Source organism: Malania oleifera, chromosome 11, assembly GCF_029873635.1.
Source record: "Malania oleifera isolate guangnan ecotype guangnan chromosome 11, ASM2987363v1, whole genome shotgun sequence".
NCBI classification, from domain to species: domain Eukaryota; kingdom Viridiplantae; phylum Streptophyta; class Magnoliopsida; order Santalales; family Ximeniaceae; genus Malania; species Malania oleifera.
Window position 1 is genome coordinate 75,027,585 of NC_080427.1, and position 22,318 is coordinate 75,049,902.

General features: G+C 33.7%; 1 protein-coding gene across 1 annotated transcript in view; it reads left to right on the forward strand.

Moving 5' to 3' along the window:
* Positions 1 to 22,318, forward strand: part of LOC131168340 (uncharacterized) — a 96,492-nt gene that overhangs the window by 65,530 nt on the left and 8,644 nt on the right. Inside the window, exons 8-9 of the mRNA XM_058127679.1 lie at positions 5,596 to 5,719; positions 18,073 to 18,189. Coding sequence (XP_057983662.1) covers positions 5,596 to 5,719; positions 18,073 to 18,189 — 241 coding nt within the window. The remainder of the gene's footprint in view (positions 1 to 5,595; positions 5,720 to 18,072; positions 18,190 to 22,318) is intronic.

Genomic DNA, 22,318 nt, shown 5'->3' on the forward strand with positions numbered 1-22,318 from the left:
GTTGAAACTAAAACTAACAGAAAGATTAAATGGCTCAGATCAGATAATGGTGGTGAATACAAAGTGACCCATTTATGAAGGTATGTCAAGATGAAGGTATTGCTCGACACTTCACAGCTAGAGATACACCACAGCAGAATGGGGTGGCAGAGCGCATGAATCGGACTTTACTGGAGAAAGTTTGATGTATGTTGTCCAATGTTGGGTTAGACAAAAGGTTTTGAGTTGAGGTTGTTAGATATGCGTGTCATCTCATCAACTGTCTACCATCATCTGCAATAGGGGGAAAAACATCCTATGAGGTATGGTTTGGAAAGCCTATTAGTGATTATGATTCTTTACATGTATGTGGTATTATGGCTTATTATCATGTTAAAGAATCTAAGTTGGATCAAAGAGCCAAGAAAGCAATATTCTTAGGGATTAGTGCAGGAGTCAAAGGATATTGTCTTTGGTGTCTTGAGACGAAAAAAAATATTTTAAGCAGGGATGTGACTTTTGATGAACTTGCGATGATGAAGAAAACAATACGCAAGGAGTCAAGAGTTAAGACCAGTGGTACTCAACAACAGGTGGATGTTGAGACAATTTTTGGAAACCCGGTGAGAAATGAGACTACACAAGGTAACTCTCCAGTTACGGTGGGGAATAGTGTACAAGAAGAGGAGATTTCAATTCGAGAATCTTCACAACAACAAGAATCAATTGTTTCTCAAAGGCCAAGACGAGAAATTCAAAAATCTGCTCAGTATACTGATATGGTGGCCTATGCACTTCCAGTTGTGGAGGATAATGTTCCTTGCACTTTCAAAGAAGCAATGAGGAACTCTAAATCAGACAAGTGGAAAAGAGCGATGGATGAAGAAATGCAGTCTCTTCATCAGAATCAAACTTGGGAGCTAGCCCAGCCGCCCAAGGGTATGAAAGCAATTGGTTGCAAATGGGTTTATGTAAAGAAAGAAGGATTTCCAGATGCAAATAATGTTCGCTTCAAAGTTAGATTGATAGCTAAGGGCTACGCACAAAAGGAAGACATTGATTATAATGAGGTATTTTTTCCAATTGTTAAACATTCTTCCATTCGAATTTTGTTGGCTTTGGTAGTACAATTTGATCTTGAACTAGTTCACCTCGATGTAAAAACTGCATTTTTACATGGTGATTTGGAAGAGGAAATCTATATGACTTTGGCAGACGGGTTTCAGGTTTTTGGAAAAGAAAATTGGGTATGTAAACTAGGTAAATTGTTGTATGGTTTAAAACGGTCTCCAAGACAGTGGTACAAACGATTTCATCAATTTATAATGGGCCAAAAGTACATAAAAAATAAACATGATCATTGTGTTTATTTTTGCAGACTACAAAATGGATCTTTTTATATATTTACTCTTGTATGTTGATGATATATTGATAGCTCCAAAGAACAGGGAAGAAATCAACAAGTTGAAAAGTCAGTTAAATCAAGAGTTTGAGATGAAAGATCTTGGTGATGCAAAGATGATACTTGGCATGGAGATTCGCAAAGACAGAATGAGAGGAAGAGTTAGTTTGTCTCAAAAACAGTATTTGAAGAAGGTAGTATAGAGTTTTGGCATGTCTGAGCAGTCAAAACTAGTAAGCACTCCTCTTGCTCCTCATTTCAAACTTAGTGCGGCTTTTTCTCATAAATTAGATGAGGAAAGTAAGTATATGTCACAAGTTCCTTATGCAAGTTCTGTTGGTAGTTTGATGTATTCAGTGATTTGTACTAGACCTGGTATTTCACAAGCTGTTAGTATTGTGAGCAGGTATATGCATGATCCGGGTAAAGGACATTGGCAAGCTGTGAAATGGATTTTGAGATATATTATGAATACGATTAATGTTGATATAGTCTTTGAGAAAAATAATACTATTGTTCAATGGGTTGTTGGATATGTGAATTCTAATTTTTCAGGAGATCTGGATAAATGTCGATAAACTACTGGATATGTTTTTACATTTGCTAATGGGCCAGTGAGTTGGAGGTCTACCTTACACTCTACCATTGCCTTGTCGACAACAGAAGCAGAGTACATGGCAAGTTTAGAGGCTGTTAAGGAAGCTATTCGGTTGCAGGATTACTTGAAAATTTGGGAGTTGTTCAGAAGCACATTGTTGTGTTCTATGATAGTCAGAGTACTATTCATTTGGCAAAGAACCAAGTCTACCATGCACAAACGAAGCACATCGACGTTCGGTTTCGTTTTATGCGGGATATTATTGGAGGCAAGATACTTCTTTAGAAGATTGTTGTAGCTGAAAATCACGCAGATATGTTGACCAACATTGTGACAACAATCAAGTTCAAATATTGTTTGAACTTGATCAATATCCTGCAAGTATGAATATTTTTGGAAGGCACCAATGATTTGGATCTCCAGAAAATGTTGGTGACTGAAAAATTTGTTGAATTTATCATCAAGGTGGAGATTTGTTATTTTTTGTCCCACATTGGTAGAATAGTTCCACATTGGTAGAAAAAGTTGTTTTGAATTTTTTCTTTGTTTGTCCCACATTGGTGAGAAGTGTTTTTTGGACTTGAGGTTGAAGCTATATAAAGAGTTCGACTCTCCATTTGTAAAACACACCTTAAAGTTGTACTTTGTCAAGAAGTAGTGGATTGATCATCAGCGCCTGAGGACGTAGGTAATTCTGTACCGAACCTCGTTAAATTCTTGTCTTGTTCTTTTTATAGTCTTTTATTATTAGTTGCTACATTGCTTTAGTTTTTATATATTCAATAGCATTAGTTGTAGTATTGGTGTTTGGCACAAGTGGGGTGCCCGACACAACACTATTCTCTGCCATTCTCACTCAATAATTTTCAAGTTTTTGTTGTAGCTAAATGTGCCCTATTCAGCATTCAAGAAAATGTCTTAAAGTGAATCAGAGGTGCGGAAAAAGGATTTTGTTTGGAAGTACTAAAAGAACTTGATGAAGAAGTACTTTAGATGCAAATTTTGTGATCAATCTTTTAGTGGGATTGTTACAAGTTTAAGCATTGTTTACCTTGTACAGAGAGGGGATGAAACTTTGTCCAAAGGTTCTTGAAGATGTTAAAAGTCAGTGTAAGATGACTGGAAAAATTTTAGAAAAGAAGGCTAAAAGAAGTGATTTGCTTGAAGATATTGGGATGGATCAAGTAGGAGTTGCTGAGAGCATATCTTCTCCATCTGTGGTAGATTTTGGGAAAGAAAAAGTGGGATTAGCTTTAATCCTAGATTCAGAGGATCAACGGATAGGTTCACATCGAGGGTCTTAAATTTTGATTTTGACTAAAATTTTGAATCTCCAAAAGTGTGGAAATTTCGATTTCAATTTGAAAAAGACTATGGAAATTATAGTAAAGCATGTAATTCTTTTATGAAACTTTAGAAGTGGTTAATAGACACATTAATGCAAGTGTGAAGACTAATATGTTAGAAATTAAATACATCTATATTGTGTATGAGGTGCAATAATTGTAATATAATGTGTATTAAACATATTTGCTTATTATAAATTAAATTCATAAATCAATTAAATATTATTTATTATACAAATAAAGATAATTTAGACATGAATGGCTAAATACAATGATGTTGTATGTTTAATTTCTCTTATAATTTCAAAATCCCTTGTAATAAACTTTTGTTTCAATAAAAAAAGAAAAGATAAATTTCACTTTGCGTCTAAATATCACATTTGAATTCCAAGGGAATTTCATTCTATAATTAAAAAGTTAAAATTTTAACAAGTTTCGCTAAAATTTTGAGACTTCAATAATTTTCGGATGATTCATTGTAATTTTGACAGAAATTTTGTAAGACGAAAATTGATTGCCATTTCAATTTCGAGGGCGATGGAAAGCAGAAATTTCAACAGAAATTTTGACTAGTTCATGGAAATTTAAGACCATGTTTACATCTTTTAAGGTAAACAAGCTGCATTAAACTCAAAATGGAAGAAAAAATAGTGGATGAGGTTTGTAGGAAAGTTGGATTGTGTACTCAAAATTAAAGAGCAAAAATTCTTTATATAACTTTTTTGTTTTTTTTGTGACATTCATATTCTTGGACATAATGTATATTTTTATTCACTTGCATATTGATTTTTTGAACATTTATCCTATTCTCTCTATTGAGGATTTACTACTATGCTTTTTTTTTTTCTTTTTTAGCTTGCTTTGGTCACCAAGAGGCTTTCTTACAAGCAATATTTTAGCAGCTGTATCTTTTCTTCCTGATTTTTGCCACTGCCACTACCATACAAATATTAGTTTATTGGAATTTAGGATTCTTGAAACTTTGATTGCTTGTATTGTCTTGTAAGAGAGTCTTGGTTCTTCATCATGCATCAACATTGTAAAACTTGTGCAGTTAAGTTTTCTCCAACCAGGAAAGAATGATACAAAAGAAAGAAGAAGATTTTAAATATTTTTTATTGAATTATTAATTTCATTTATTTACAAATTTGAAATTGCAAATTATCCTCGAGTAGGGATGTTTGTTCTTGGGGTCTCAATCATTCAGGGGTGTTTTCTTGTAAATCATTCTTTGAATTTTTGACCTGTTCAAACTCTCCCTTTCCTCTTTATCCTGTTATTTGGAAGGTTAAAGTTTCCCTAAATATTAAAGTCTTTACTTGGTTTGTTGTGCTTAACAAAATTAATACCAACAACTTGCTGCAGATTTGAAGACCTTTGATGGCTCTCACTCCAGATGTTTGTGTGCTCTGTTATAGGAATTCCGAAAACAGCCTCTCGTCTCTTTTTATGTTGTGATTTACTTAATATTTAGTTTTTGAGGAAAAGCCTATATAAAGGTTTCATTGTGTAATTTTTGCGACAGCAGACTTTGAGAATTTGAGAACTCTAATTGAGTGATTTGCCTTTATTTTATTTTATTTTTTTTAATTTTCATTTCTATTTCTTTTCTTTCCCGTTTTTTTTCTTTTAGTTTCCTTGTTTTCCTTCTTTTGAATTGGCTGTGCATGATATAGTCTTTTTGGGTCACTTGGATGGACCTGTTCCTTAATGTTCATGGGTTGGTTTACTGCTCAGGGTGTTATCAATGACATTAGAATCACGTATGGTTTTACTTTGGTGTGGGCTCGAGGGCATTACAGTAGGGGATTGTAGTGGGGGACATTGCACTAGTGAGCACAGTGGAGCTGCCTGTGTGCGTATTTTGAAGTTATATTATGCAGAAACAAAAGATATAGCTCAATTAGGCTTCTGAATAACCAAATAGAGTATTATGAAACTTAAACTGGACTCATCAAACTACTTGAGTAGCTTGAGCTCAACTTGACTTGAATAGAGTTGAGTCAAGTTGAGCGACGGGTCAAGTTGAGATTGAGTAGCTTGTAAGCTAACTCTAATCACTTACATGCCTAGTTGGGGTGTTGTGGTGAAAGTTGAGACAACTGTGAGTGCCCAAATCTGTCATGGTGCAATCATTTATTCAGATAATCCAACATATAGTAATTTTTTAATAAAAATGGAATTTCATATTTGTTTAGATATTGAGTGTGGGTTTTTTACCCTATTTCCTTTCATTTTTTGCTCTAAATGAGTCATCTGGCATCTTGCAGCACCCTTTTCACAGGATGGATACCAACAATTCTTCGAGCTGGTAGAGGAATGACATTATGGGAGAAAGCCAGATCAGACCCGCCACCTGAAAAGTTGGAACTTTTCTCATATGAAAATAATCCTGTAAGACAATGGTTTTGCATGTGTTATATGGTGAATATTATTATTATGTTTCTTTTTTATTTATTAAAATTTTAAGGGAAGGCTAAGAAGATAGAATAAGAATCATGTAAAGGGTAAAATAGAACAAAAAGCTGAAAACCAACAGCCTGAGGTATAAAAAAATGGCAAGCAAGCTCATGCTGCTCTAATGTAACCCTCTTCTAATTTCTATAAATTCAGGAAGTGGAGAGGAAGTAAACCAAAGAGGAGAGTTTGACCTTTTCACCCAAAGATCCCTGTCTGAAGGATAACTGCATCCCTCTACTCCCAAACTACCTAGAGGATCACATAACAGTACATATCCCATGGGAAATTTCATTGTTGCTAAATATTTTTTTGCATTTCTTAAGAAGATAATAGCCAGTCAAATGGGAGACATCCAAGAACCCCTGACCCGATGCATATAATACTCTAAAGAGTTGAAGAGAGGAGGGTTCTTTGAAGGAACAATGGTTAACCATTGATCTTTGGCATGGACATTTTCTTTGATTGTGTACATTCAATGTTATTGTGAAGTTTATTGCAGCCAAGGTTTTAAATTTCAGTCTTGAGCAAAATTTTGAGGCTTCAAAAATGCGGAAATTTTGATGTCGATTTTGATTTTGACTTTTAAAAATTATGAAAATCAAAAATAAAACGTGTGGTTTTTGAATGAAACTTTAGAAACTATTAATAGCCATACTAATGCAAGGTTTATAAAAATTATTGTAATTGAAATACATCAATGACATGTATCTGATGTATAAGGTGCAATATCTGTAAAATGATTACTGCATTAATATATTAAATTAAGAAATTAGTTAAATATTAGTTCTTATGAAAATATAACTAGTAACATTTGAAAAAAATTTATGAAGATGAAAATTTCTATTTAAAGGGGTTTTTTTAATACAAAAAGATTTTTGTTAAGAAAGAGAGAAGGAAGATACAAGAAAAAGAGACTGAAAAGTCCTCAAACTAAAAAGAGAAAAAAAAAAATAGAAGAAAAAAATTAGAAAACTAAACTAATTCAAAAGGCCCTCCTTCAACCCCTTTCCATCATAATTTATAGAGCTGTTCAAATTGGTTTATTATTTTTTCCCCCTTTTTTTTTTAAAAAAATTTCCTCTTCCACAGTCCAAGCTAATTTCTTCCCCTCTTGGCCTAAAATAATTTCAATTTCAAGGAATTTTGTTCCATTATCAAACAAAGTTCATTTAAATATTGAGATTTTAAAAAATTCTGGATGATTTATGGAAATTTTTATGCAAATATTGTAATGTGGAAATTGGCTATTGTTTTGATGTTGAGGGTGGTAAAAAGTCAAAATTTAAATTATTAAAGACCATGATTGCAATGGAATCTCTTAGATGGAAAGATACTATGTCTAATCATTGTGTTCAATTGCTATGAAATTGTTGAAATCTCTGTGTAAATTTCACTTTCCTCAAATGACTGTCAATTTCTATCGTACAAAACTTCTGTCATAATTTCCAGGAATCATCTGAATATTAGGAATCTCAAACTTTCAGAGAATTTTTAACTATAAAATAAATTTTTCTTAAAATTAAAATTTGAGTTTCAAAGCTAAAATTGAAATTTCTCTCTTAATTAATCTCCTTTTTATTTATTTATTTATTGTGATTAAATATTATTGTAAAAGGATAAGAACAATAGCTTTCAAACTCTTGAAACATATGAAAATAATTAAACTTAGATATTAGTTACAGCATTTTGTGTGATCATTTATGCCTAAATTATATTTATTTGTATCATAAATAATATTTAACTAATTTATGAATTTTATTTGTGTTAATTGGACATGCTCGATATGTTTATTACATTACAGTTATTGTATCTTATACACCACATATGTGCCAATGATGTATTTTATTTGTAATATTTTAGTTCTGAATCTTTCATTATTGTGCTTATTAGAAAATTTTAAAGTTTTATAAAAGAATTCAATGTCTTTACTTCTGGTTTCCACAATTTCTTAAATCAAAATCAAAATTTGTTCACTTTTATAGCCTCAAAAGTTTAGTCAAATTCAAAAATTTAAGGCCTTCTGTATGACTGAATACATTGTGTAGATCCTCAACTTGTGGCAATTAGTGATTGACTAGCATTTTAGGTTATAGGCTACACTACATATGTTTTTGGACTAGGTGAAATTCTCATTTTTATTTTTCAGACAGTTAACTGTTATGGAAACAATATTGTGTTCTATAAATATTTTGACTATCTGAAACAAAGACGATGATTGTACCCTTAAAAAATTGTCTTAGTAGTGAAAGTTCTGAGTCCCCATTGGCCAGACGTTTTAATATTCAAGGATTATGATTAAGGAGCGCACGATTGTGTTGATTGTCTACTTGTATCTTTGCAATACAGTGGTTAATATCTTGGTGCTCAACATTCAATCCTGTCTACTCCCAGCAGTAGCTTATGCCCTTGTTCACTTGTGGAAAACAGTTTTTCCCATTTTCAATTTTCAATAATTACAGAAATGCTCTCTTGTTTTCCAGTTTTCCAAATTTGTATGGAAAAGTTGGAAAATATCTTTTCATTGTTTTCTAGTTTTCCTATGTAAATATTGGAAAATAGGAAAATAAGGAATTATTTTTGTATTTACTTGGAAATCTAGAAATGGAATATGAGAACTATTTTTATACAATTTTTATACAACTATACATGCCACAAACATCATAACAAGGCAGACCAACCAAGTCACATGGACTTATGAATGATGTTGATAAATGACATGTGTCAATGTACAGATTTTGGCACAATGCTGGAAAGGGAGCCATATGCTTTCAGAAAGTTGTTGAACTAAGGAGATGTTTGGTTACCTATTATACGATTGATATTTACATATCATTGAATCGATTTCATTCTGTTTGAACTGAATTTGCACACTTTTGTTTGCACAAAGTATGTTTGGCCATTCCTAGAAAAGGGATTGCATTGTGACTGTGATGTAGGACCATGAAGTGGAATTCTTGCAGTATTGAAATTTGGGTTAGGATTTATAAGAATTGGGCGTAATTGAAGAATTAGGTTTGAAAATTCAAGCCTGCGCACATCTGATCATAAACTGAAAATAAGATAGAATTAAAGAGAGAAAATTGCAATATAGCTTCACATGAGAATTTTTCTAGGAATCACTCTTGGGTAAACGAATCATCACACTTTCCATGGTTTGATAAAATCTCAAAACCTCTATAAATTTTGAAAATTTAATTGTCATTTGTGTTTACAATGCATGCCTAATTATATAAAAAATAGGACCAACTCAAATAAGAAACCTTTTACAACAGAGAAACTTTGCAAGTCCAAAGCAGACTGAACTCAAAGAGGAGTGGGCCAGAAAACCTGTACTAAAGCACCCAGAAAACTTCTAAGTAGAGCTCCACAAAGTTGGCTGGTCAATACTTTTTTGCAGTGATTTGATTAGTAAGATGGACAGTGCAAACAGAAAAAGTTTTAATTTACTCCCATGAGGAACCACTTCAAATTAAACCTGTACGGCTGTACCTTCAACTGTTGTACACTTAAAATTTCTTTTTCTTTATCCTCTTTTTTTAGAAAAGACGGGGGGGGGGGGGGGGGGGGGGGGGGGGGGGGGGGAGATCAAATTAAACCTATGCCTTCAAGTTCTTGACATTTAAATTTGCTTTTTCTTGATCCTATATATATATATATATATATATATATGTATAGAGAGAGAGAGAGTGAGAGAGCGAGAGAGAGAGAGAGAGAGAGAGGGAGAAACAAAAAAAAAAAACCAGAAAAAAATAAATAAAATTGTTAAATCTTGATGTACGTTGTCAGCCCACAACCTGATAGCTTAAGCTTTTAGGTAAAGTGGTATTCTAACATGATATCAGAGCTAGTTACTAGAAGGTCCTAGGTTCTAGTCTCCTTGCTTGCATTTATTGTGTGGTGTTCAAAAAATTATTTGTTCCTTGTAATGGGTGTTATTTATTATGTGTTTATCTCTCCATGTGCTGTCAGGCTGCAGATGCGGTGGAGCGTTAATGCTTGACATACATTGTTAGTCCACAACCAAACAGCGTAAGCTTTTAGGTAAAGTGGTATTATAACAAAAATAAAATAAAAAACTTACAATAATTAATCAGGAATCCCCTCTTTAAACCCTTCCCATCCTAATTCACCAATCACTTCAAGTTTGCTAGAACTTTGGCCCTTCTTCACCTTAGCTTTACCACCATCTAGCCTAGCTTTGTTTCCTCCACAGTTAGACATCCCTATGGCCAATTTTTTCTTGATCCTCTACGAGGGTGACCAAGGTTCCATCCTTACCCATTTGCTTTTTATCTACCATCATTTTTCAAAAATTATAAGCTCTCCAATCCTTCCATGGGAGGATGCAACACACATACTAAATCCCCCAAGCACATCAGATGAATTGGAAGCATAATCATACTATACCCAAATCTCGTCGAAAAGAAAACCTTGTCATAATCAGAATTGCTTAGTCTTCACTGTCATTGTCCAACATCCCCCTTCCCCCCAAAATTTTTGGGCAAAAGACATTGACCTCCCTATTGTGCCGGGCACCCTACTTGTGCCAAACACCAATACTACAACTAATGCTATTGAAAATATAAAGAACTAAAGCAAATGCCGAAACTAATAATAAAGATAGTAAAAAGAACAAGACAAGAATTTAACGACATTCGGTACAGAATTACCTACGTCCTCGGGCGCTAACGATCAATCCACTATTTCTTGACAAAGTACAACTTTGAAGTGTGTTTTACAAATGGAGAGTTGAGCTCTTTGTATAGCTTCAACCTCAAGTTCAAAAAACACTTCTCACCAATGTGGGACAAACAAAGAAAAAATTCAAAACAACTTTTTCTACCAATGTGGAACTATTCTACTAATGTGGGACAAAAAACAACAAATCTCCACCTTGACGATAAATTCAACAAATTTTTTCAGTCACCAACATTTTTTGGAGTTCCACATCATTGGCGCCTTCCAAAATATTCATACTTGCAGGATATTGATCAAGTCCAAACAATGTTTGAACTTGATTGTTGTCACAATTTTGGTCAATATATCTGCGGGATTTTCAGCTGCAGCAATCTTCTAAAGAAGTATCTTGCCTCCATCAATAATATCCCGCATAAAATGAAACCGAACGTTGATGTGCTTCGTTCGTGCATGGTAGACTTGACTCTTTGCCAAATGAATAGCACTTTGGCTATCACAAAACACAACAATGTGCTTCTGAACAACTCCCAAATTTTCAAGTAAACCCTACAACCAAATAGCTTCCTCAACAGCCTTTGAAGCTGCCATGTACTCTGCTTCTGTTGTCGACAAGGCAATGGTAGAGTGTAAGGTAGACTTCCAACTCACTGGACCATTAGCAAATGTAAAAACATATCCAGTAGTTGATCAATGTTTATCCAGATCTCCTGCAAAATCAGAATCCATTTATCCAACAATCCGTTGATCAATAGTATTATTTTTCTCAAATACAATACCAACATTAAACGTATTCATAATATATCTCAAAATCCAATTCACAGTCCTTTACCTGGATCATGCATATACCTGCTCACCATACTAACAGTTTGTGAAATATCAGGTCTAGTACAAACCATTGCATACATCAGACAAACAACAGTACTTGCATAAGGAATCTATGACATATACTTACGTTCTTCGTCTGATTTAGGAATTAAACCGCACTAAGTTTGAAATGAGGACTATGTCTATGAGGAGTGCTTACTGGTTTGGACTGCTCAGACATGCCAAAACTCTGTACTACCTTCTTCAAATACTGTTTCTGAGACAAATTAACTCTTCCTCTCATTCTGTCTCTGTGAATCTCCATGCCAAGTATCTTCTTTGCTTCACCAAGATCTTTCATCCCAATCTCTTGATTTAACTGACTTTTCAACTTGTTGATTTCTTCCCTGTTCTCTGAAGCTATCAACATATCAGCAACATACTAGAGTAAATATATAAAAGATCCATTTTGTAGTCTGTGAAAATAAAAACAATGATCATGTCTATTTCTGATGTACTTGTGACCCATCATAAACTGATGAAATCGTTTGTACTATTGTCTTGGAGACTGTTTTAAACCATACAACGATTTACCCAGTTTACATACCCAATTTTGCAACTTGAAATCCATCTGGCTGAGTCATATAGATTTCCTCTTCCAAATCACCATGTAAAAATGCAGTTTTTACATTGAGCTGAACTAGTTCAAGATCAAATTGTACTACCAAAGCCAACAAAATTTGAATGGAAGAATGTTAACAATTGGAAAAAAATACCTCATATAATCAATGTCTTCCTTCTATGCGTAGCCCTTAGCTACCAATCTAGCTTTGAAGCGAACATTATTTGCACCTGGAAATACTTCTTTCTTTACATAAACTCATTTGCAACCAATTGTTTTCTTACCTTTCGGTAACTGGATTAGTTCCCAAGTCTAATTCTAATGAAGAAACTGCATTTCTTCATCCATCGCTCTTTTCCACTTGTCTGATTCAGAATTCCTCATTGCTTCTTTGCAAGTGTAAGGAGCATTATCCTCCACAACTAGAAGTGCATAGGCCACCATATCAGTATACCAAGCAGGTTTTCGAATTTCTCATGTTGGCCTCTGAGAAACAATTGATTCTTGTTGCTGTGAAGATTCTCGAATTGAAATATCCTCTTCTTGTACACTATTCCCCACCGTAACTGGAGAGCTACCTTGTGTAGTCTCATTTCTCACTAGGTTTCTAAAAATTGTCTCAACATCCACCTGTTGTTGAGTACCACTAGTCTTAACTCGTGACTCCTTGCGTATTGTTTTCTTCATCATCGCAAGTTCATCAAAAGTCACATCCCTGCTTAAAATCATTTTTTTCGTCTCACAACACCAAAGACGGTATCCTTTGACTCTTGCATTTATCCCCAAGAATATTGCTTTCTTAGCTCTTGGATCCAACTTAGATTCTTTAACATGATAGTATGTCATAGTACCAAATACATGTAAAGAATCATAATCACTAGCAGGCTTTCCAGACCATATTTGATTGGGTATTTTTCCCCTTATTGCAAATGATAGTAGATGATTAATGAGATGACATGCATATCTAACAGTCTCAGTCCAAAACCTTTTTTCTAACCCAGCATTAGACAACATACATCGAACTTTCTCTAGCAAAGTCCAATTCATGCGCTCTGTCATCCCATTCTGCTGTGGTGTATCTCTAACTTTGAAGTGTCGAGCAATACCTTCATCCTGACATATCTTCATAAACGGATCACTCTTATATTCGCCACCATTATCTAATCTGAGCTGTTTAATCTTTCTGCCAGTTTGAGTTTCAACTAATTTTTTCCATTTAAGGAAAATATCACACACTTTATTTTTATTCTTCATAGAATACACCCAAACTCTTCTGAAAAAATCATCAACAAAAGTGACAAAATAATGCATACCGCCCAATGAAGCCGTTTTTGTGGGCCCCCATACATCTGTATGGATGTAGTCTAAATACCTTTAGTTTGGTGGATTGCAGTGCCAAATTTTACTGTAGTTTGTTTTCCCAGAATGCAATGCTCACAAAATTCAAGTTTGCACACCTTTGCACTCTTCAACAAACCTTGCTTAACTAATTGTTGCAAAGATTTTTCTCCTGCATGTGCTAATCGCATATGCCATAACCTGGTTGTATCTGTACCTGCATCTTTCTCAGAAACAACAAGTGCTGAGCCAATAACTGTACAACCTTGTAAAGAATACAAGTTATTTTTCCTTATTCCTTTCATCACCATAAGCGCACCTGATTTAATCTTTAAGGTTCCTTCTTTCAAAGTGATAGTGAACCCTTTAGATTCTAAGGCACCCAATGAAATCATATTTTTCTTTAGGCTTGGAACATACCTAACATTATTCAAGGTTTTGATAGTTCCATCTTGACATTTCAACTGTATTGATCCTATTTCAGTTGTTTTACAGGTATTATCATTTCCCATAAAAACAACTCCACCATCTAATTCTTCAAAATTAGAAAATCATTCCCTATTGGGACACATGTGGTAGGAACAACCAGAATGCAAAATCCACTCACCAAAATAATGTGACAAAGATGTTCCAACAAGAGAAAATTTTGACTCACTTCCATCATCATTGGCTATATTGACATTAGAATGTTCTTTGTCCTTATTCTTCTGCTGTAATTTAGGGCAATCTTTCTTCCAATGCCCTCTCTCATGACAAAAGGCACATTCATCTTTAGCAGGTCTCCCATGAGATTTACTCCTCCTTCCAGACTTATCACTCTGAGAATGTCCCCTTATTGTTAGTGCTTTTGCTGTTTCCTTATGGACCCTCTGATCCTTCTTTCTACATTCAGTACTAATCAATGCAATACAAACAGCATCAAAAGTAACTTTATCTTTGGGTCAAGTTAGTGCTCACCCATGTGTATCAAGCACACCTATGAACTCCTCTAGTTTTAACAAATGGTATCAGAGCCGATGGTTCATAACGCTGGGTGTGGGAGTGTGTGACCGAGGCTAAGAAGTATCATCTAAGCTGCCAAGATGGATCCAAATTGGGTCAAGACGTGGGAGGTAGGATTGGTTTGGAGGCGCCGTTTGGAATACAATCCGAGACACGTAAGACAGCCCACTTGAGCATACTGTTGGAGAATTTGTCTCGTAAGGGAGATGACTTCCGTTCAAGGGGGAGTAGTTGGAACTTACAAGTGAGGAGGAGATTGTTGAGAATTCCACTTATGAAGTTTGTCCCATATTGGAAAAAGTGAGTGTTTGATGGGTGCTTATATATATGGTGTAGCCCAAGACCCAATGGGCGTAAGCTTTTGGGTCAAGTTGGTGTTCACCCATGTGTATCAAGCATACCTTTGGACACCTCCGGTTCTAACACTCCTCTGAGGTTTGGTAAAAAATGTGGATCTACCTTTTAAAAATTCCACGGATCTCCCTTGAGGTTTGACAAAAAGACGCAGACCTTCCTAGACTTATCTTTTGCCAAATATTGGGGGAGGCATTTGCCAAATGTCATAGGGGGTCTGTAGTTTTTTTTGAAACCTTAGGAAGGTCCGTGTCCTTTTGCCAAACCTTAGGGGAGGTCCATGAGATTTTTGAAATCTCAAGGGAGGTTAGTGTCTTTTATGTTTCTTTTTTTCTTTTTTCCTTCCAAATGCTAACCCTCTTACTGGTATCACCCTTCTGAATGATTGGCTTGTCCATTATACTTATACTCTTGAATCTCTCATTATAATTGTTTTTGTTATCGCATCAAAATTAATTCGCTATTATTCAAATGTTTTGCTCATTTCAATACCCATCTACAATGTCTCCCAACAAGTGTATACCTTTTGAGTTTTGACCCCTGAACTTATCAGAATTTGCTTCCTTGCCATTAGTTTCTAGCCCCAAAAAAAGTAATTAACTTGAATCTCCCACTAGAAGAATTTCGTTTCTTTATAGAACCCCTCCACCCCCCATTTCAGGTACTGAAGAAGGCCCACTGAAGGTTCTCCCCACTTAAAGAATAGAATCATCAATCAAACTTCCAGAATTGTTTAAGACTAACCTTTCTTTTGTTGTCCATTTCCCTCTAATCCTTCTGGTACTGTTGCTTCTTTCTAAAGAAGAGGGAATACCCTCCTGGTCCTCATGAGTTTCTGCCTGTTGCTTCTTTCTTGATCTTCTTATTGTATGTATTATTCCTCTCTTTTGTTGGGATAAAAAAAAGTTGTTTTGGTTGAAGTAATATCTTACCACACCTTGGTTTGCATCTCCAACTTTGGAAATTGGTCATTTTTAGGTGAGACCACTTAGTCTTCTTAGAACAATGAGAATGCAAAGTTGTCCTCACACATGTTGTTTAAGTTATGTGGAATAACAAATTTATGGTTGGAATACATATAAAATCCTAGTATTATCTTGAGATGCATAATGATTGATGAGATTTGAAATCTCTACTACCATGTTGCAGGTGTACAAATTTCTTTTTACAATTTCAGAGGCCATTTGGTATCAAATGTCAAAAACTGAAAATTAGCAACTTATTTGGTTATACTATATTCCTAAATCTGAAAGACTTGATTGAATGCATATTCATTCTTGTTGTTGGACTAAATAAAATTTGGTTATGATACCTCACTTAAATCATCATAACCATTTTCATCTTAAGTCCTAAGCAATTTAGAAAAGTCATTGCTAAACCTTATATAAACTCATCATTGGAAAGAAATTTGAAGTCGTAATCAACTACAATATGATTAGAATAGTAAAAGATTTATCACCCCCAACTTAAATCACCATTAAATTTTTCGTCCTCGAGTCCTAAGAAATTTAACCATACCACTACTATACCTTATTAATCTAGCATTTATTAAATAGTTTAGAAATAGAGTTAAGCTATGATTAGAATAGAATGAAATGATAAGTTAGTCCTTGTTCTATTAGTTGAAATCTATTTTATTCCTTGTAGTTTTAATTTATATAATTGAGGACTTGTACTTACTAATTTTATTCAATTAATGTTGTCATCTGAACTAATTTAATGATTATGAATTGGAAATTAGATATGATGGAAGATCTCTCCGCCCTTGGATTAGTAGGCCCATTTGGGGCCTAGATAATATTGGTTACAGCAAAAGTATATGTTATTATTAATTATTTAATGCTAATTATGCATTTGAAGCCAAAATCATTCTTGGATTAGTAGGCTCATTTGGGGCCTAGATAATATTGGTTATGGAAAAATTATATGTTATTCTTAATTATTTTATGCTAATTATGCATTTGAAGCCACAATCATTTTACGAATAGAACTTTTTTGAGATTTCTTTTAGCGCTAGGCTTGTAACAAACAAAAGTGATGTACAACGTGTACTGTGAGTGCAACATTTTATATACATAAGGTAGATTGATTAATATTTTTATATTTAATCAGGATAACTTAAACAAGTGCATGAAATCAATAACTACAAGTCCTTAATTAAAAAAGGCGTCCTCGGGCCATAAGGCTCCTTGCTTTGCGAGGGTAAGGGGAGGGTCGCCACAGTGTACGCAGCCTTACCCCTACTTTTATGCAGAGAGGCTGTTTCCTTGGACTCGAACCCATGACCAACTGGTCACAAAGGAGCAACCTTACCATTGATCCAAGGCCTGCCCTCAACTACAAGTCCTTACTTGTACTAATTAAAAGTATATGGACTAAAATAGGTATTGCTTAATAGTTTAGGGACTTATTTATGATTTTACTCATTAGAATGATAAAATATTTAAAAGAATGCGATAAAAAAAATAGAAATTACTTAATAATTAGACACTTAAATTCACTCTTTGATACATCCAGAATTAATCCTGTCATATATGAAGGTTGAAAACTAATGAAAATATTTTTGGGATGGCTTTTTTCTTATATTTAAAAAATTTTATTAGTAAATTCAAGGATTTTTTTTTTTTTAATTCTACTTTAATTTACATGGTAATTTTATTAACATTTTTTCATTAAAAAAATTCTGTAGTGAAAAATGATTTAATCTACGAAAGTGGGTCTTGAATATTAAAATATTGTGGAAGTAAAACTGAACAGAGTTTTTTTATTGCTACAAGAATTAAAAACCTACAGCTGACACTAAAAATTGCAATGCAAGCAAATGCATTGTGCCAGCTGTTTCATTGCTGTACTGCAATGCACATAGAAAATGGAAACAAAAATGAAACCAAACAACCTTTCCAGCCTTGCTTTATTGTGAAATAGACAACCTTTTATCTGTTTGGGCTGCTATAGCTTGTTTATCTTGTTTGTCATACTTGTGTTTTCAAATGTAGTGCAAAATCTTCCATAATCTTTTGAAATCCAGGGATACCCAACTGGAACTTCATGGCTTGAAATTTTGGAATTTGTTTCCTTCATATTTTTTAGATATTGACATTCTTAGATATTCACATCATGCGGTTTTAATAATTTGCATGTTGTCAGTCTGTATTACCAACTCTATTCATGATTTATCCATGGTCTTCACATTGTCATCCAAAATGAGGCATGTACCTATCATCTGCTATACTGATACTGTTGTGCATTTGCTATATCATACATCAGTGAGTTGTCAATCAATAAAACTGTCCAAGTGATTTAGTCTGCTCATGTGAAGCAGAGCAGCTTTGGAATTGGAATCTTTGAAGGACATGAATTGTCTTTGTTACTTGCTATACTTCATTTAAATATCTTATATCAGAAATTTTACTTCTACAGCATGTCATACACTTTTCACCTCATACTTTCCCTGTCCCCTTTTTTTTAGTATGCACGGATGGTGCGTGAAGCCCTCTGTGAATTGGAGCTTCCTTACATACTTCAAAACATGGGGGAAGGATCTTGGCGAACAAAGTTACTTCTTGAGGCATCTGGATCCAAAGAGGTTAGTAGTTTTTAAAGCAATCCACAATCATCAGAGATATACATTTGTTTTATAGCAACAAGCATTAGAGATATCAAAACATTAAATGGATTTAAAGTTTTCACTCAGTGTGGATTGTCTTTCTGTGGATACCACTTACTGGTGCTTTATTCTGGGCTTGATCAACTGGATAGCATTCTCAGTGGAGGAATAAAGATAATGCATGGCCAATTGCTTTTACAAAGCAATTGTTGGAATCATATCATTGCATCACTTTTTGTTTTCCTAAGGTTATACATTAGAGCTTAGCGGTATTATATTGGTTAACTAGTTTGTTATGGGATTGAGTTGTATTTCTGGCCTCTTTTTGGGCTCATTCTTTTGGTTTTTCTGGAGGATATAGCTGCCCGACCTGCAAAGGGATTGGAGGGAAGCTGTTTTGTAATTGTTATATATTTTCTTTTGTTTTTTTGGAGGACATTTTGTTCTCCTCTCATTGTACCTTCTTTCTGTGTAAATAAATTTTCTCCTATCCCATAAAAACTACACACAAGATGGTTTAAATAAGAGGAGTGTTTATAACTAGGGGTTAATATACCATTTAAACTTGGGGTGAACGGTTTATTTCCAGTCATTCTCATCTTTTACAGTTCGTTAGAATCTGCCCCAGGCATTGCTTTCTTCCCCACCAATTGCGACATCAGTGTCTGTCCACTAACTAGGCATTGGTGCCTGCCACGCAAACTGATAATGTTTACTTCATTATCTTGGCATCAATGTTGCACCCAACTGGGGTTCAGTCTTGCTGACTAACTAGACATCAGTGTCCTCTCCACTAACTAGGCATGAATGCCCACCCCACTGATTTGGCATCAGTGTCTGCCCCATTGATTGGGCATTAGTGTGTATCCAACTAATGATGTTAAATCATAAGTCATAGTAAAAAAAAAAATGAAAATAGAAGTAGTTTTATTTTAACAATTTAGACTCTATACTCCAATAAGACAACAATAGTAGCAACAACAAATGAAGTCTTAAGTCTTGGACCGGCTAGATGAATTATTTTCTGCCAATTTACACGATAATAGGTAATTTCCTCTGACAAAATCAGGGTTATTAAATTCTTACTATCTCATTCCAAGTCATTTTAGGTCTTACCCCCCCTTAACTGGCTCACTCCTCACTAGTGCACTATTTGGCATATGTTGCACATGGTCAAACCATCTGAGCCATCCCTCCATTATCTTATCTTCTACAAGAGCTATGCCTAACCATCTGACTGCTTTCCATTATCTTTCTAAATTCGGAAGTAATCTATGATTTCCAATTTGAGTTTTCAAAACAAGTCTTACTTCAATAATATTCAAGGAATTTCCATGTTTTTGGTAAAATATTTGTAATGTACACAAAAAAAAAAAAAAGTCTATGGTAACAGTTATTTTTTTTATAAAATTTAAAAATGGGGAACATTTTTTAATCATGGTCTCAAATTTCCAAAAAATTTTTTAAATTTTCGTTGAAATTTCTAGTTTTCGTCACCCTTGAAATCGAAATGAGAGTCGATTTCCATTTTACATAATTTCCTTTGAAATTTCAACGAATCATCCAAAAGTTATCGAAATCTCGGAATTTTAGTGAAAACTGTCGAAATTTTAACAATAGAATGAAATTTCCTTGGAATTCGAATGAGTGATATGGGAGTGAAGTGAAATTTCTCTTTTAATTAATTTTTTTTTTATTTGAAGCAAAAATATTATTACTAGAGCTTTCAAAATTATATGAAAAAATAAACTTATAACAACATTTTATGTAACCATTCATGTCTAAATTATCATTATTTTTATAATAAATAGTATTTAAGTGATTTATGAATTTCATTTGTATTAACTAAATATATTTAATGCACATTATCTTTCAAATATGTTTGATACACATTATATTAGAACTTGGCCACCCCACACACAACATATATGTATTTTACTTGTAATATATTAGTTCTAAAACTTATATTATTATGTTTGTTAATCATTTCTAAAGTTTCCTAAAAGGATTCCGTGCTTTACTATTGATTTTCATTATTTTTTCAAATAGAAATTGAAATTGACATCAAAATCAAAATTTCCATACTTTTGGAGCTTCGAAATTTGAGTTGAAACCGAAATTTAAGACCTTGGATGTAAATAGCACAGTGTGATAGCGACAGGTGTAGAAAATGTTAGATAGTTGGAAGTAGATGTATAATCATTTTGAATTTTTTGAAGCACATACAACATTGTTTATATTGGTATATTCTATTTGCATGTTTTAAAGCCTTAATCTTTCTTTAAAAGAGTTTTTTATATATTTGGATCCTTTGGTTCAACTTTACATTATTTAGTATGGGTAATAAGTTTTATATTAGCTCCAACGTTGGTGAAAATAAGTCAAATAGATTTTTCTTAACTAGGAGGGTAGATTATCATGTGAGGATTGTAAAGTTATCCCAAGTTAAAGCTTAACTATACAACATAGAGTTTTAGTGTTAGATATATGTATTAAAAGATAAAATGATCAAAGATAGTGATTGGACAATAGAGGATGGTGTAGACACAAACACTCTTTGGAGTAGGATAGCTAGCTCTATTAACAAGATGGTAAAAGAGTTTTTGGTAAATCAAAAGGAAGATTCTTGGATAGCAAAGAAAGTTGGTGGTGGGATCAAGATGTCCTAAAAACTGTAAAGACAAAGAATTTGGCATAAAACATGGTAAAAAATGTAAAAACATGGAAAACTTTGAAAAGTACAAAAAGGCGAAAAAGATGCAAAAAAGGTCATAGTGAAGCTAAACATAGATCATTTAATAATTTCTATGCTAGACTAGATACAAAAGAAGGGGAAAGAGACATTTAAATTTGCTAGAGCTAGAGAAAGAAAGAGTAAGAACTTAGATAATGTAAAATATATAAAAAGTGAGGATGATATTGTCTTGGTTAATGAAGAAAACATAAAAGAAAGATGGTGAAGTTACTTTAATAAGTTATTTAATGAAAACCAAGTAGAAGGCTTAAATTTAGATTTATTCGCAAAAAATAAGCTAAAAATATGAGATTTATTCCCAAAATTAGAGTCAACGAAGTTGAGTATGCCTTGAGAAAAAATGAAAAATGGAAAAGCTATAGACCGAATAACATCTCAATTGAATTTTGGAAATGCCTAGGTGATAATAGAATTATATGATTAGCTAACTTATTTAACACAATTATTAAAAACTAAGAAAGTGTTAGATGAATGGACAAAGAGCACTTTAATACCTATATATAAAAATGAATGAGATTTTCAACATTGTAATATCTATAGTGGAATTAAAATTATGAGTCATCCAATGAAATTGTGAAAAGGGTAGTTGAACAAAAATTAAGATTATAAATGTAGGTCTTAGAAAATTAAGGAATGAACATATTTGTGGTAAGTTAGGTGTAGCTCCTATAAAAGTAAGATAAGGGAGGGGCGACTCAAATGGTATGGACACTTGCAACGTAGGCCATATAGTGCACTTGTAAAGAAGAGTGACTTAGTTACCTGGGGGGGCATTAGAAGGGGTAGGGATAGACCTAAAATAATTTGGGAGAAGATAGTGAGTAAGGATTTAATATTCTTGAATCTATCAAAAGAAATGGTCCATGATCGCATAAATTGGAGGAAAAGGATTCATATAGCCGACCCCACCAAGTGGGACTAAGGCTTGGTTTTGTTGTAATTAATTTGATTTTATGCCTAAGAGATCTACTGTAGAATCTATATATCTTTTAAAAAGATTAATGGAAAAGTTTAGGAAAAAAGAAGAAGGGCCTGTACATGGTATATATTGATTTAGAGAAAGCGTATGATAGGGTATCTAAGGAAGTTCTATGGTGGGTTTTAGAAAAAGGGTTTTTGTAGTAGGTATATTGATGTTATTAAGGATATGTATGATGGAGTAATGAATAGAGTTAGGACCATAGGTGGAGAGACTAGGGAATTTCCACTCACAATTGGTGTACATTAAGGATCTTCCTTGAGTTCTTATTTTTTTGCTTTAGTGATGGATGAACTTACTAGGAGTATCCAAAATGAGGTTCCATGGTGTATGTTGTTTGCAGATAATATTGTTTTGATTGATGAAACTAGGGG